Raw genomic sequence first — 13,729 nt, forward strand, 5'->3', positions numbered from 1 at the left:
ATATAAACCACATTTCAAAAGGGTCAGTTAATAATTAAGGGCACTTTTAATGATATAAAAATACATTCAACATTTATATAAACAATTTTACACCAGCATTAAATAAGCCTTTATCATACCGACAACAGAACAGTAATATCATAATAAATAATAAACAAAGGTAATGTAAACTCAAATCTATTCCTTTTTCAATATTGCCTGCAATTTGAAACCACAATAACAGCATCAACCAAGAATGTATAATGTTTAGACAAACCTTATCAATCCATCGCTGCAGCCTGCAGCTAAACAGTTGACAGAGATGCCCTCAGGAGCATCAGAGAAAGCAACGCACAAGACTGACATCTCACAGATGATCCTACCAATTGGATTACCATTGATGTTCCACAGATGGAGACTGCATGAGCCAGACTCTGAAAAGCAACAGCCCAAACACTATTAAACACACAAAAAAAATTTTAAAAAAACATTGACAGCCAGATGTTCTCAAAGATGACTGTAATTTAAGAAATCATCAGATAGGCTTCCTCTGTAATTGAACCTGGAACCAGACTGTTATATAGGTGCTGATGACATCAGGCAAGGGTTCACAGTTCTGGTACTGCAACTTTTAATAGTGATAGCATCAGTGAAAAAGCTTTGAAATAAGGTGAGGCTCGATATTAGTGATGTCATCAGAAGAAATTCCTTTGAACCTTATTCAGGTTTAATTAATATGTGATGTCATCAAATACTTAGGTCATATAATAAGGTGTATTACCAGTGATGTCATCAGATTGGCGATATCATTGGATATCTTACTGGTGATGGCAAATTTGGTAGTCTAAACATTACCCCTGTATAGATATGAATCTGCTATGAGTATCAGTACGTTGATTCCTATCAAACGATCACACACAGAGTTCTCTAATAACTACAGAAGCTTTAATGCATGCAGGAGAAATGTCTTTATAATACTCCCTCTAGCGAAAAAAAAAAACCACAAAGAGAGCTGACATTTGGATAAAGCAACAAATACCAATGATTCCTTAATATTGGAATACCCCATGAAAATAATAGAACCATCCAATCCAGTATTATGTATAAGAACAACCAAACTTACACCAATGCAGACTTCATAATTTCTACTATTTTTAGGGGTGTTCTCATTGGAGAAATCATAGGTATTTGTATTTCAGCCTTCCTTTAGCTCAAACATAATTAGAATTGCAGCTCGATGGATTTGAATGAGGAACTGGGAATCTCCATTTTTCAGCAAGAAAAAAAACATTATTTTATTTTTTTTTATTTTATTATTTTTTTATTATTTTTTTTTATTTTTTTATTTTTATTTTATTTTTTTATTTTATTTTTTTTATTTTATTTTTTTATTTTTTAAATTTTTTTTTCTCATGCATTCCACAATTTAAAAATACAATTGAAATGATCATACCTTGGACAGCCACTGTAGCTATATCACCCAAGGTGTTACTAATGGCAGATGTAGTGACCGCGCCACTGTGGTCTGACAAAGATTGCACATAACAAAGACGGTTTAAGTCCCACACAATACATGTTCCGTCAAAACTTGTGGTCACCATAATGCTGAACGGACGAGAAACTACAATGCTAGATACAACATCAGTGTGGCCGTACAGACAAACCTTACTACCGACAATCTCAATGCTAGCTTGCTGTAACAAAAATGGGAAAAACACATTTGATATAATGTTTAAGCTTTGTACATGTAGCAATAATGTTGGAAAATCAGCATCTAACCACTTTCAAGTTTTTGCAGTCAACGTATTTGAATAAACGGCACCCTCAAATAAACGCCCCCTCCAGAACCTCATTTGAAATAAACACCTCCCTCGAATTGGGGTGTTTATTTTTCCTCAAATAAACACCCCCCACCCCCTTCCCCCTCTAAATGACTGTGAACAAAACTAATGTAAGCAACATCATTCTCAACAAATTCTAATAATGTTTTACTCCAGTTAAATTACATGTTTTTCTAATCTGGTTAGGATCAATAAGTCTTTATGATCACGCATTAACTAATTTTTGTGGTAATTATGTGTTACAGTTCCAAATTTACAGTGAAATTAAGGGGCGTTTTGACTGTATACATATCCATTTTACAACAACAACAAAAAAACGCCTCCCTCATTAAACACCCTCCTCTAAAACACCAACAATAAACGCCCTGGGGTGTTTATTCAAATAAATATGGTATGATAGATAGCCTCTTTGAGAGTGATATAATTAATATTTTACCTTGTCAGGATTGTATTTGGTGTTGTAGGCTGTGATGATTCCAGAGGCCGAGCCAGTGAGTAGAAGGCGACAGTCCGTCACTGAACTACAGCATGTTATCTACAGAGAAAACATAATACATACAATATGTGAAACAAATATATGTAATTGCCTAGTGAATACTTTTGATTCAGCAAAAATAAAGTACCATCATTGACACCACGAATATCATCATTAACACCATCAATAATGATACCATCATTATCAGCACCGACACTATCGATACCATCATCATCCTCTTCATCGACACCATACCCATCACCAATGATACCATCCCCATTATCATCAGCACCACCATCATCATCGACACAGTCACCAACACCATCACCACCACCATCAACACAACCCCAACAACCATCTTCACCTCCATCTTCATTCCAAACACTCCAACCAACTTTATTACCACCATCATCAGCATCACCATCATTACTATGACCACAACCACCACCATCCTCATTACCATCACCACTACTATCACCACAATCATCACTAGAATTACCACAATCATCTCCACAAACAACTATTACCAGCACCACCACCACTATATAAATACCAAAATACCAAGTGATTGTAGAAGATTTCAGTCAATGAAAAAAATAAAATATCATCTACCTTGTCATTTTTGTTGGAGTGGATTAAGTTGACTGGAGGCACCTTGGGCTTATGCTTGAGACGTAAAATACCATCCGAGTGTTCCCAGCTAGCAATTCCTGACCACTTGATGTCCACTGCATGTACACCACTCACACCTATCAGGTAGCGACAGGAAATTCCTGGTTAATTCACAGTAGACATGATATACACAATACAGTCATTGTCATCTCAGTGGACATTTCCGCTGTGCCCCGTCCCTTGGAATTTAGGGAGCTTGCGATTTGCGTGATTAAGCTGCACTAAAAGGGATTCACCCAGGCATGACATTCCTACATTCCCTGCATAACATAGATTTGGTCAAATTGCATCCTAGAATCCACATGGCAAAAACGTTCTCGTGTGCGCAGATGACTTTTTAGCGACCTAATTACGTTCTACGTCTTACCGCATTGTGCAATTGATAGCTCCCTAGTGTTCTTAAGTTCTCGCAAAACAATAATGTAAATGTAAGTAAAAACATGAGTTTGTGGGACAACACGTGTTTGTTGGACACGCACAAATTCCTGGCACTGGTCAGTTGTTAAGTTTGATTGACGTTCTGGACAAGTCCATAGTGCATCTGGAAGCTCTAACAACTTTGTTAATCTTTGTAAATCTTTGTAATGAAAATTACTGTCTTTTCTTTAAAATGTAACAGAATTATTTATGTATACATATTAATTCAAAATCACTACTTTGGTATTTCTTCTTGAAATGCAAATTTGCAAATATCCTTTTTTCTTTCTTTCTTTAGACCCTATTCAGTTCCAAATGCCTTATCGTAATTTCAAATCCACCATACTTTCCAAGTAGCATTGTGACATAGGCAATGCGGAGCCCTACTTAAACATCACCACAACCAACATCCTTGCTGAATTTCCGTCACCTAAATCAATACTACAGGTACAGTACCTACCTTTCTCTTTACTGTACATAACAAGCAGGCACTGATTGGCCGATACTCCACACACACTCCCTGTCGGCAGCGGGATGAGATGCTGGGCGGGTATCGGGTGAGCCACACTCCAGCGTACAACAGGCTCAGCCACAGCAGGCGACCCCACATAACCACCCCATCGAATACCCTTCACGCTGTTTAGAGGACTCTGTCAATAGTAAGAATAAAAATATCACAGAAATTGTTTATCACTCTTTACCAGGGTCTCACAGCTCAACATAATAAAAAAGATGGACAGGCAAAAATAAATAAGCAAATAAACGATATACAGTGAGACAAATCTAGCACCGAGAGAAATTAAACTATTTTGGTTCCTTAATAGAGGAAGTCCCTAAATAAACGTGATCTTCAAATAGATTCTGCTGTACATTCTCCTTGGCCGCAACCAGCAATTTTACATACCTGAGTGTTCTCTGGGGGAGGGGGTGTGATGTTTTTCCCTCCCATCTTCCGAGTTGCCATATGTGCTAGGCCCACAATGCCTGCTGCTTCAGACAGCTTCTCTGGCTCAAATCGTTGTGGGTGAGGTTGTCGGAACAATTGCTTGGGTGTTTGTCCATACGTCTTGATCATTGTCTCCAATGCACGTCTTTTTAACGGATCTTCTATTTTGGTTGTGTCAATGCCAAAGTAGGTCTAAAAGAATCAAGATTAAAGTATATTCATTAAATAATGAAATAAGACCAAAGTTCTTCACCCCAAAATACACCATCATGAACACATAAACCTCCAAATATGACTACCCACACACACATACATGATGAAATCTACTAGTATACAAATATTGACTGTTCATGTGGGGAATGGTGAAATCCGAGGTAATGTGGAGACCGTAGCCTATGTTTTCAAGGGCCAAATGCTTGAGGGAAGATAGGCTACATCACCGAGGAGCTATAGATTTCAACGTTCCCTGAATCTAGAGCAGTCAATATTTGTTTTATATGCCTCATACATAGATTCTACGAGACCTAAAAAAGTAATGAAATAGTACACACAAGTAGGCCTAGGTTTACTTCCTAGGCCTAGGTGATCAAAGGGTGAAACTCTCTCAGCATCGTACCATTCGTGCATGTCATAAATTACATAGCAACGTGGCCTAGAGATCATCACATCGCGCAGCAGGGCAAAAAAAGTATGATAGGATGATAATGCAAAAACAGAAATGAATTGGAATCCAGGAGGCAAACAAAATAGAGGACGACCCAAAAACATATGGAGACACACTGTCGAGAAAGAAAGAGCTGCCTTTTGGTGGAGAACTTGGGGAGCAGTAGCAGTGGCTGCAAAAAGAAAAAAAAAAAAAAAAAGGGGGGGGGGGGGAGAGAATATGGAAGAAGTTTCTTTAAGAAGCCTCACTCTCCACTACCACAAGAGATGAGTCTGAATATTGTGTGTTTAGGTAAACTGTTTTGAATAAGAAAAATCATTCAATCCAAAAATAAAAGGCATATGCAGCCTTGAGCAGGATCTGGCTTTGAGAGGCACATTAAATATTGTCAGCTCTAGAAGCAGCCCAGACTCTATTCTACCCTAAAGGCAGCTGTAAATGTAATGATTTAACCATAGGGTACAGCCTTGAAACCAACCACTCATTCTGCCTTGGGTAGGCCCGAATCTAAATCCTAGAATAGATGAGAGCAGCAGAATCCTTGGTGTGTTTCACACCGAAATAATCTTAACACCCTAATACAAACTTAGTGAAGTCTTACTGCTGGATGGAAGACGTTAATAGCTTCTTTTGCACTCTCTCCTTTCTGCTTGTATCCAAAGACAAGGTCTACCCATCCATTGATAGTCTGTGACACAAACGAGGACTCCAACGCTTGGCGGTGGATTAGGATAAACAGTCGAGGACTGCCCTGACACCAGATTGGTAAAGTAACATCATCAACCAACTCTCCATTTTGTCGCAGGCCAAAGTCAAATCCTGTAATAAGGAACATGAGAGCATGAGAAAATTTCAAATAAAGAAGGGTAATTTTATGTATTTTAGGTAAACGTTTTTATAACATATTATTTCTATGATTAATTTTGTCTATTGTTCTGTTTTATGTAAATTGCTTTATACGAAATTTAGAAACATTATTTTTTTGTTTAGTATTAGAATTTCCCATTTTTGCCACAATACCTTCTTTGTTGACAAGGAACTCCGGGAAGAAAAAGAACTCTGGAATGAGTTCCTTTACATCAGAGGCTGATTGGAAGGATGACAGACGCCAAGCCGTCTCAATGGAGTGGAACGTGCGATCAGGGATGTCAAAATGGTTGTCTGCAAAAAAATTGAGAGAACAGTATATGAAGTTTCAGTAGCAGCAATACAAATTAAATGCCAAGACACTTCTACAACCAATATTATCTGCCAGATAGATGGTGTCTTTATAAATGCATTATCATTATGTATGATTATAAAAATCATGTACTTCTTTGTTGACTCCACATATTTCCATATTTTTATAAGCTTTCTCCACATCAAATTAACAAAAACGTATAGCTACCTTGGTATTGTAGGAACATCTTGGTGAATGGTGGAACTCTAACCAGATACTGCAGGGTTGTGCCACTGTTGGAGTAATGGGAACCATAATGGAACGATCCAATCAGATTTCCTTCAACCTCATTCCTTTCCTGTTTTAAGAACTCTTCTTCCAATAACTGTTATTACCAAAGAAAAAATACAATTTTAAAATTCCAATTAGAAGACAAGTAAAATATGCAGCTATTAATCTTAAAATATTTGGGCTTCTTCACAATATGTCCAGGTTATCAAATTGTCTGTGCCCATATAGTCATGATGTGCATGATGTGCCTAATTTGGTCATGATGTGATGTCATCATGACCATATTTAGGCATGTCACATGTTTTTGTCAAATAAAATTGAGAGTGTCGACAGAGCTTTAATTTTGTACAGAGCTAATTTGACGAATTAATAACCGAGATCTCATGGAAAAATCCTGTACCTTGTATTGTTCAATGAAGCGTGAAGCCATTGCATCGGTTTGTACAGAAATCGGTCTTGACAAATCACGATAAACATTAGGCGATTCAAGATCAATTACAACACTTGAGTAATCACGAAGGATGAACGGAAATACGGGATATTGCATAAGATCGTTGAATGATCTTCCCGCAATTTTATTCAGTTGCGTAAGGTACTCGTAATTGGTGATCTGGCCATTGCGCCATATTTGGGTTATGAGCGATATATCGTCCACAGCGATGAGATTTGGTAAATCCTTGGCCAGAATCTTCTGAATAACCTCGTCTCTTTCCTACAAGATTTAAAGAAAATAAAACAGGGTATATTATTCTGCAGATCCGGAATTATTTGCCAAGGATTAGAGAGGGGCATTAGTGGCAATAAATTAATTATATAAAAAGGGGGTCCATCAGGATTAAATGATCCTACTCTGAAATGGATAGTTTGGGTTTATGTGAGGTGCAACTTGAAAGTTTGAATGAACCTTTCCTGTGATGCATAATGATAATGATTAGATAACATCATTAATCATGGAGGTATAAACATCAATCAACTGAAGTGTTTTTGGTATTTAATTAAATAATTCCAAAATATACCGAAAGCTTAGATATGGTATTTGTAAATTGAAGTTGTACTTGTTCATGATTTATGCTATGGATCTAAAATAAAAGATGATTTATTGATTTATTGATTGATTGATTGATAAATACAGATGACAAAATTATTAGTATAACAACATAAAATTAACATTTACCTTCTGACTTTCAAAAGAAAGAAGAAATGTTTTTCCATTTACAAGGAAGACTTCCATAGCGTTGTCGCGTAATTGGTTCCAGCGCGGTAGGATCTCTTTGATGTCCTCATACAGCCACAATAACGTCATTACTTCACGATCTCCTAAGACAACTTGTGTTATATTAGGATCCATGATTGGTTCATCTCCAACAAAGTACATAGTATTCAGTCCTTTGAACCAATAAAAACAGAGAATACTTATTTTAAAAAATTAAAAAAAACCAAATTGTAGTATGCATATTGACTATGTACAACAAAAAATGTTCCACAAATGTACAATTTTTTTTTAAACTTGAGGGCGCTCTTTAAATCAATCAAGTACATGTTTATCAACAATTATTTTTGTCAATAACTACTGTACTATACATGGTGGGTATTAATTATAGTCTGTTTGTATGAAGCCTGATAAAATTGCAAAGAAATTTCTTGTACTCTTTATATTAAATCAAATTGATGTAACTATTACATTATTTTTTGTAGTTATAGCAACATACAGAAATTAACAAACATCAGTACATACCAAGTAAAATTTCTCCTTTCGTTTCAGATGCTGGGGTTACATTCAAGCATGGACACGTATGTCTGAAACAAAAACATTAACAATATCCTCATTATTTTTACTGTATTATTATTATTGTTTAGCTAAACCAAAAATATTATTAGATTTTTGAAAAATATGTATTTAGTTTAAAGATATAATTTGGTTGTAAAATTGTAGAAAAATGAAATCAAAACTTTGAACCTGAACTCAGGGCCTCAGCCCAAATTACCAATTTCGAATTTGACTGGGGACAAATAAAAAAAAATATACTATTATTATTTATTATAAATATCTAATACTTCAGTTAAAGACACATAAAAGAGTATATCTACCTAAGCTTACAAACACATCACATAAATAAGATAAATCCTTTCATTACCTAATTTGTTCATTTTCCTGTAATTTCCGTTTAAGCTCATCAGCATCAGACGAATGAATCACATCCTGGAAAAGATATTCCAGCGGAGAACCAGGAAGTGTGTTGGACTTTTTCCGGGAGTTCTCCAAGATAAACTCCTTGCTAATTCCAAGATGGCACCTCTGCAAACGGCATCGAACACGACCGGGACCTTCGGTGGGGTCAAGCTGCCATGAGGTTGGGTAGCAATCGGGGGTATACCATACAGCTCTGTGGGGGTGGAAGGAAACAATAGTTTATGTATATTTTTAAGTTGTATAGTATAAATTTTACTCTATAATATGAGAACAAATTCTGAAAATGTTAATAACTGGTGGTACAGTGATTGCATTTCATATTTTGATATTTAAAATAATTTTTAATCTGCACATACTTTGCAATTTATATTTATTTACATGACATGAAGATAAGATTCAATTCAATTCAATTCAATTCAATTCAATTTATTATATCATTTGCAACGCATACATTACATCACATAGAAAATATTGAGGCTCTTTTTAACATGGACCAACGTCCAATTCGGCAAACAATGAACAAATGGAAAAACAGTGAATTATCAGAGCAACGGACACAATGAAATGCTATTGTATTGCATTGAGGGCCCGGATGGCTGACGGAAAGAAACTCTTTTGGAACCTGCTTGTTTTTAACAATTGAAATTGTTAAAAACAATGAATTAACACCATAACTACTACTTTATAAGTCAATCAGGTCATTTAACCAATTAATTACCATTCTTTTGCAATACTGCTGACTTCTTATTTAGTTATTATTTTTTATAAACTGTTCAATCAAAAGGAAAATCACTGACCTCTCATGGGCAAGCTGTTGGATGATGTCTTGCCAACCGGTCCGTGCGTCCAGCGCATGGGTGATCATGTGACGCAGGTGATCATACAGCTTTTTACGCAACGTATGCTGATAGGAAGAAATCCTCTGTGAATAGAAATAAAAAATAAATACAATAACAATAAAAAATAATGCGAACAGTAGAAGCCATGTGGCACAAATTTTATAGCTTTTGGAAGGAGGCATGTGATTTTGAATAAAACTGGTAGCGCTTAATTCCACACATACTTCCTAGAAGCGGAGGAGTTTTAACATTGTGCATGATTGATCTGGCTGGACAGTTCTATTTTTGTCATAGGGGTGTTCTTTAAGGAATAGTGGCAATTAGTCAGGTTATTCAGAAAAGAATTAACAGAACAGACTTGGCCTTAAGCAGTTCATTCTGATGTAAGATGTGCATTATATAAATTTTATAAATTAAACAAATAATAAAAAACATGCAATAAATAAATGTACAAATACATGTACAGCGTTCATTCAACAATGTTAATATTATTACATTTTTCAATATAATGTACATCTAGTTGCCATACCTGAGTAACATCCATAGCAGAGTTATAGACTTCCTTCAGTATAATCTCTTGTTTAGGAATTTTTCTTGATCTCATTGTAGTTAATTTCTGTTTAGCATATTTTTTCTTGACAACCTTAATTTCACTCTTAGCTCGTATCATTTTCTGTACCAAAAAAGAATTGTAAAAAAATTAATTAAAAATGTAATTTTAAATTTTCTAGTGTTTCACTCTTTGATTTTTTTTAATACTAGACTCAAGAGACAAATTTTAATCAAACTTGATCTAACAGAATAACAGGGGTGGCAGATGGGAATGCTGGAATTGTCAATGACATTTTACCTAGCTAAAATATAATTGGAAACATTTTTTAAGCAAGAGACTGAGCGTCTTAGAGTGCCATATTCTAGCGGTGATATAGCTAAATCAACATCTCCGCAGAGTATGAACTCATGAATAGACTGGATAAGAAATAGACCCCTGCATTATAGGCTTGTTTCAGACACATCTGACGTAAAAATTATGTGTCACACCTTGTCTGTTGGAAGTTGACAAATACTCATATTCATTCAAACAAATCTGATAGTGTAGAGTATGTCTTGCTATATAAATCCAGAATTATTATTATTATTATTTATAATCTGATAAGACCGCAGTTGATCAATATACATACGTGAAAAACATCCGAGCAATGGAAGAGAAGCACCGAAATTAGCTCTATTATAAGTATTCTCACCTGGTGAACCTCATCTAGTATACTTTTGTCTTCAGTTTCTGGAGGGATGTGTTCGAATCCTAAGTCAATCATCATCTTCTGTACTAAGAGTGCATTTTTCTGTTCCTCGGGATTCAAGAACGAGCCGTACTTACTTAGTAGATCGTACAAGAACAGATGTAGAAAGCTACTGAACTATGGATTAAAAAAAAAAAAAGGAGATGGAAAACATTATAAATGTTAAACTTTCTGTAAAATAAAAAAAATGATGTCTTGCTTAAACACAGTTGGGAAATTATGGATGGTCAATAATTGGATATTTATCATAATTCTAGTAATGGACCTTTCTGCTAGCTAAGCCCTGCCCCTTGGATATTGTTCCTAAGGTCCCACAAAATGACGTTTGTTCTGGTTGGTCAGTTGTTAAGTTTGATTGACACACTGAAAAGGTACCGGTCCATTATGCAAGAGAATGCATATAAAGAAAATAAATGGAATTTTTCTATGCATCTATAAAACAAGAATAGTATTAAGTATATCAGTTTGTTAATATTTCCTTCTCTTTGAAAACCATACTTTAGTGAGGCAAACATTTATTTTTTATTGATTTATTTTATCCCCACCTATCAGTTTATCAGCCTATCCACATCTAACACAAGAATTAAGGTGCTCTATAAGTGTCATAACAAGGTTTAGGAAGTGGTGTTTCCTTTTACCCATGACAAAAAAAAACCTTAGTGAAGCAGGATTTGAACCCAGGACCCTGGGATTGTAAGGCAAGCACCTTAACCACCAGTAATATCTTCACTGTACCTGATGTTGGAACACATATTCTAAGATGTCTTTGGCTCGTTTCTTGGGAGCAATCTGCAAGCTGAGTACCCTTGCATGCAGAGGCTGCTGTGGTGACAACATGTGGATGAACAACCGGCTAAGTTGTAGCCGTAGGGTATCGCGAGAAGACCACAACACGCTTTCCCACTGTGAACGTTTCCCCCGTTTCTGTTCCTAAAAAACGAGAATATTTAAAAAGCTTAAATCTATAGATTGGTTAAGTATAAACTAGGTCATAGGTTGTTAAAATAAATATCAACTATACCACATATATTATGATAGTTAATATACTGTCTCTACCAACATTTGAACCCAAGACCTTCTAATTACAATTCATTTTACCCTACCAACTGAGTGATGAGGCTGAGTTTTGTATGGTAAATGTTAAAGGTATTTTGTTGTAATTGCATTATTCAAAGAGGACCTCTAAAAAACATTAACTCTTAAGTAATCATCCTCTATACCGATGTTTTAAATCATCATCATTTTCAACCATGGCCATTCCACTGCTGGACGAAAGCCTTAGCATTCCATTTGGTCACTCTTTCTCCAGTTAACAAATCCGCAGTATTATTAAATTTTATTGCTCTATTGTTTCGGTAGTTTACCTCAGTTTTTCCCTTCCTGGGAGTCTAAACTGGAAATGATGTGCTCCATCTTGTCATCAATTCTGTGACTTATGGCTTACCCATGCCTATTTTTTCTTTTAATCACATCCACAATATCAATCACTCTAGCTTTTACAAAATCTTTAGCATACTCAATTTTCATAATAAATTATATATATAAAAGCTTCTCTATCTATAAGACATGGTTTTTTCCTCCTCTACATTCAAATCAATCATGCAGAAAAGGGTAAGGTACACACTTACCATAGTGGATATAAGACTGTTGACTAGTAACGAGTAGAGCTCATTGAGAAGCAGGTCCTGGTAGGAGTCAAGTTGGTTTTTTGTTGATGACCAAAGCACCGTGTCGGCAGCTGGAGACTTTGGTAGAATGAGCTTCGGGTCTAAGAAACAAATTTTAATTTATGTTATTTTTCTTTTTCTATTTAGAATGCAGGGGATCCCAAGTTGGAAGCATCCACATCCGGAAGATCTGTTTAAACGAAGCTTCCTTAACATAGTTAAATATATTCTACTGTGGATGGCGATACCCATTGGCACTGATATCCGAGAGACAATTGATAATACAGTATTAAAAATTGGTAAAAACATAATACCTCCAATTGTCCCATAGTCCCCAGTTATGTTTTATGAACTATGTCTCATATCAAGGCCTACGGAGTGGGCCTACTGTCACAGGAATTGAGTCCAGGATCATGGGATTGGAAGGCAAACATCTTAACCACAAATCCTTTCAACTCTAATGTTATAAATAGATGCCATGTGATGTTATGTAACAGCCTCTTTTGATAATGAAGCCCTCTGAAGACTATAAAATTTTATTTAACAAAAACATTTGACATACCTAAATATGATCATGATGACATCACATCATGACCATATATAGGCACATCATGACCATATACAGGCACATCATGACCATATATAGGCATATCATGACCATATATAGGAACATCATGACCATATATAGGCACATCATGACCATATATGGGCATACAACAGCTTTTTGTCAAAGAAAATTTGATAGTGTGGACAGAGATTACAATGTAATAAAACATATTTAAGGATGATAGCGAGCAAGTCGAACAGCCGAGCAGTTAAGGTAGTGGCGCCACAAATTACAGCCATAATATCCGCGCTGGTTTGAACGGTACGCCCGTCATGTGTGGACTAGACAATGGGCTTTCTTGGCTTGTGCATGATGACACGACAGATCCCTTAGGGGAGAAGTCAAAATGAGTAGTCCACATCCATCTCTGCCCAAAGCCTTCAAATATGAAGTTTCCCCTCCATCTGGAAGAAGAACAGACAGCTAACAGTGTATAATATGCGTACCTTTCATGATGGTAAGATTAACGCCAAGTTTACACAAATGTTGAAAGCGTTTGGTGATGTCTTGCTCAGATGCTACCGGCTGACTGGTATGCTTCTTTTGATCTTTGGCCTCTTCATTACGCTGTAATCTTAACATTGTATCAAGGTACACTGAATATCTTTGGTCTGGATAAAAAAAAAATAAGTTAAGCAACAAATAATAATTATAAAAATAATAAGAAATTACATGAAATA

At 35.8% G+C, this 13,729-nt stretch overlaps 1 protein-coding gene across 3 annotated transcripts in view; it reads right to left on the minus strand.

The window, feature by feature from the left end:
- Positions 1 to 13,729, minus strand: part of LOC117120160 (lysosomal-trafficking regulator-like) — a 56,334-nt gene that overhangs the window by 2,038 nt on the left and 40,567 nt on the right. For all 3 annotated transcript variants that reach the window (XM_033265183.1, XM_033265182.1, XM_033265181.1), the window contains 19 exons: positions 13,496 to 13,660; positions 12,404 to 12,543; positions 11,511 to 11,705; positions 10,719 to 10,892; positions 10,004 to 10,147; positions 9,433 to 9,557; positions 8,580 to 8,828; positions 8,180 to 8,241; positions 7,619 to 7,830; positions 6,845 to 7,156; positions 6,382 to 6,538; positions 6,015 to 6,155; positions 5,596 to 5,813; positions 4,289 to 4,522; positions 3,845 to 4,034; positions 2,908 to 3,044; positions 2,257 to 2,355; positions 1,433 to 1,673; positions 257 to 413 (listed from right to left, as the gene is read on the minus strand). In XM_033265183.1, coding sequence (XP_033121074.1) covers positions 257 to 413; positions 1,433 to 1,673; positions 2,257 to 2,355; positions 2,908 to 3,044; positions 3,845 to 4,034; positions 4,289 to 4,522; positions 5,596 to 5,813; positions 6,015 to 6,155; positions 6,382 to 6,538; positions 6,845 to 7,156; positions 7,619 to 7,830; positions 8,180 to 8,241; positions 8,580 to 8,828; positions 9,433 to 9,557; positions 10,004 to 10,147; positions 10,719 to 10,892; positions 11,511 to 11,705; positions 12,404 to 12,543; positions 13,496 to 13,660 — 3,352 coding nt within the window. The remainder of the gene's footprint in view (positions 1 to 256; positions 414 to 1,432; positions 1,674 to 2,256; positions 2,356 to 2,907; positions 3,045 to 3,844; positions 4,035 to 4,288; positions 4,523 to 5,595; positions 5,814 to 6,014; positions 6,156 to 6,381; positions 6,539 to 6,844; positions 7,157 to 7,618; positions 7,831 to 8,179; positions 8,242 to 8,579; positions 8,829 to 9,432; positions 9,558 to 10,003; positions 10,148 to 10,718; positions 10,893 to 11,510; positions 11,706 to 12,403; positions 12,544 to 13,495; positions 13,661 to 13,729) is intronic.

This window comes from Anneissia japonica, unplaced genomic scaffold (genome assembly GCF_011630105.1).
Source record: "Anneissia japonica isolate Jap-2015-1 unplaced genomic scaffold, ASM1163010v1 scaffold401_len1656234_cov178, whole genome shotgun sequence".
NCBI classification, from domain to species: Eukaryota; Metazoa; Echinodermata; class Crinoidea; order Comatulida; family Comatulidae; genus Anneissia; species Anneissia japonica.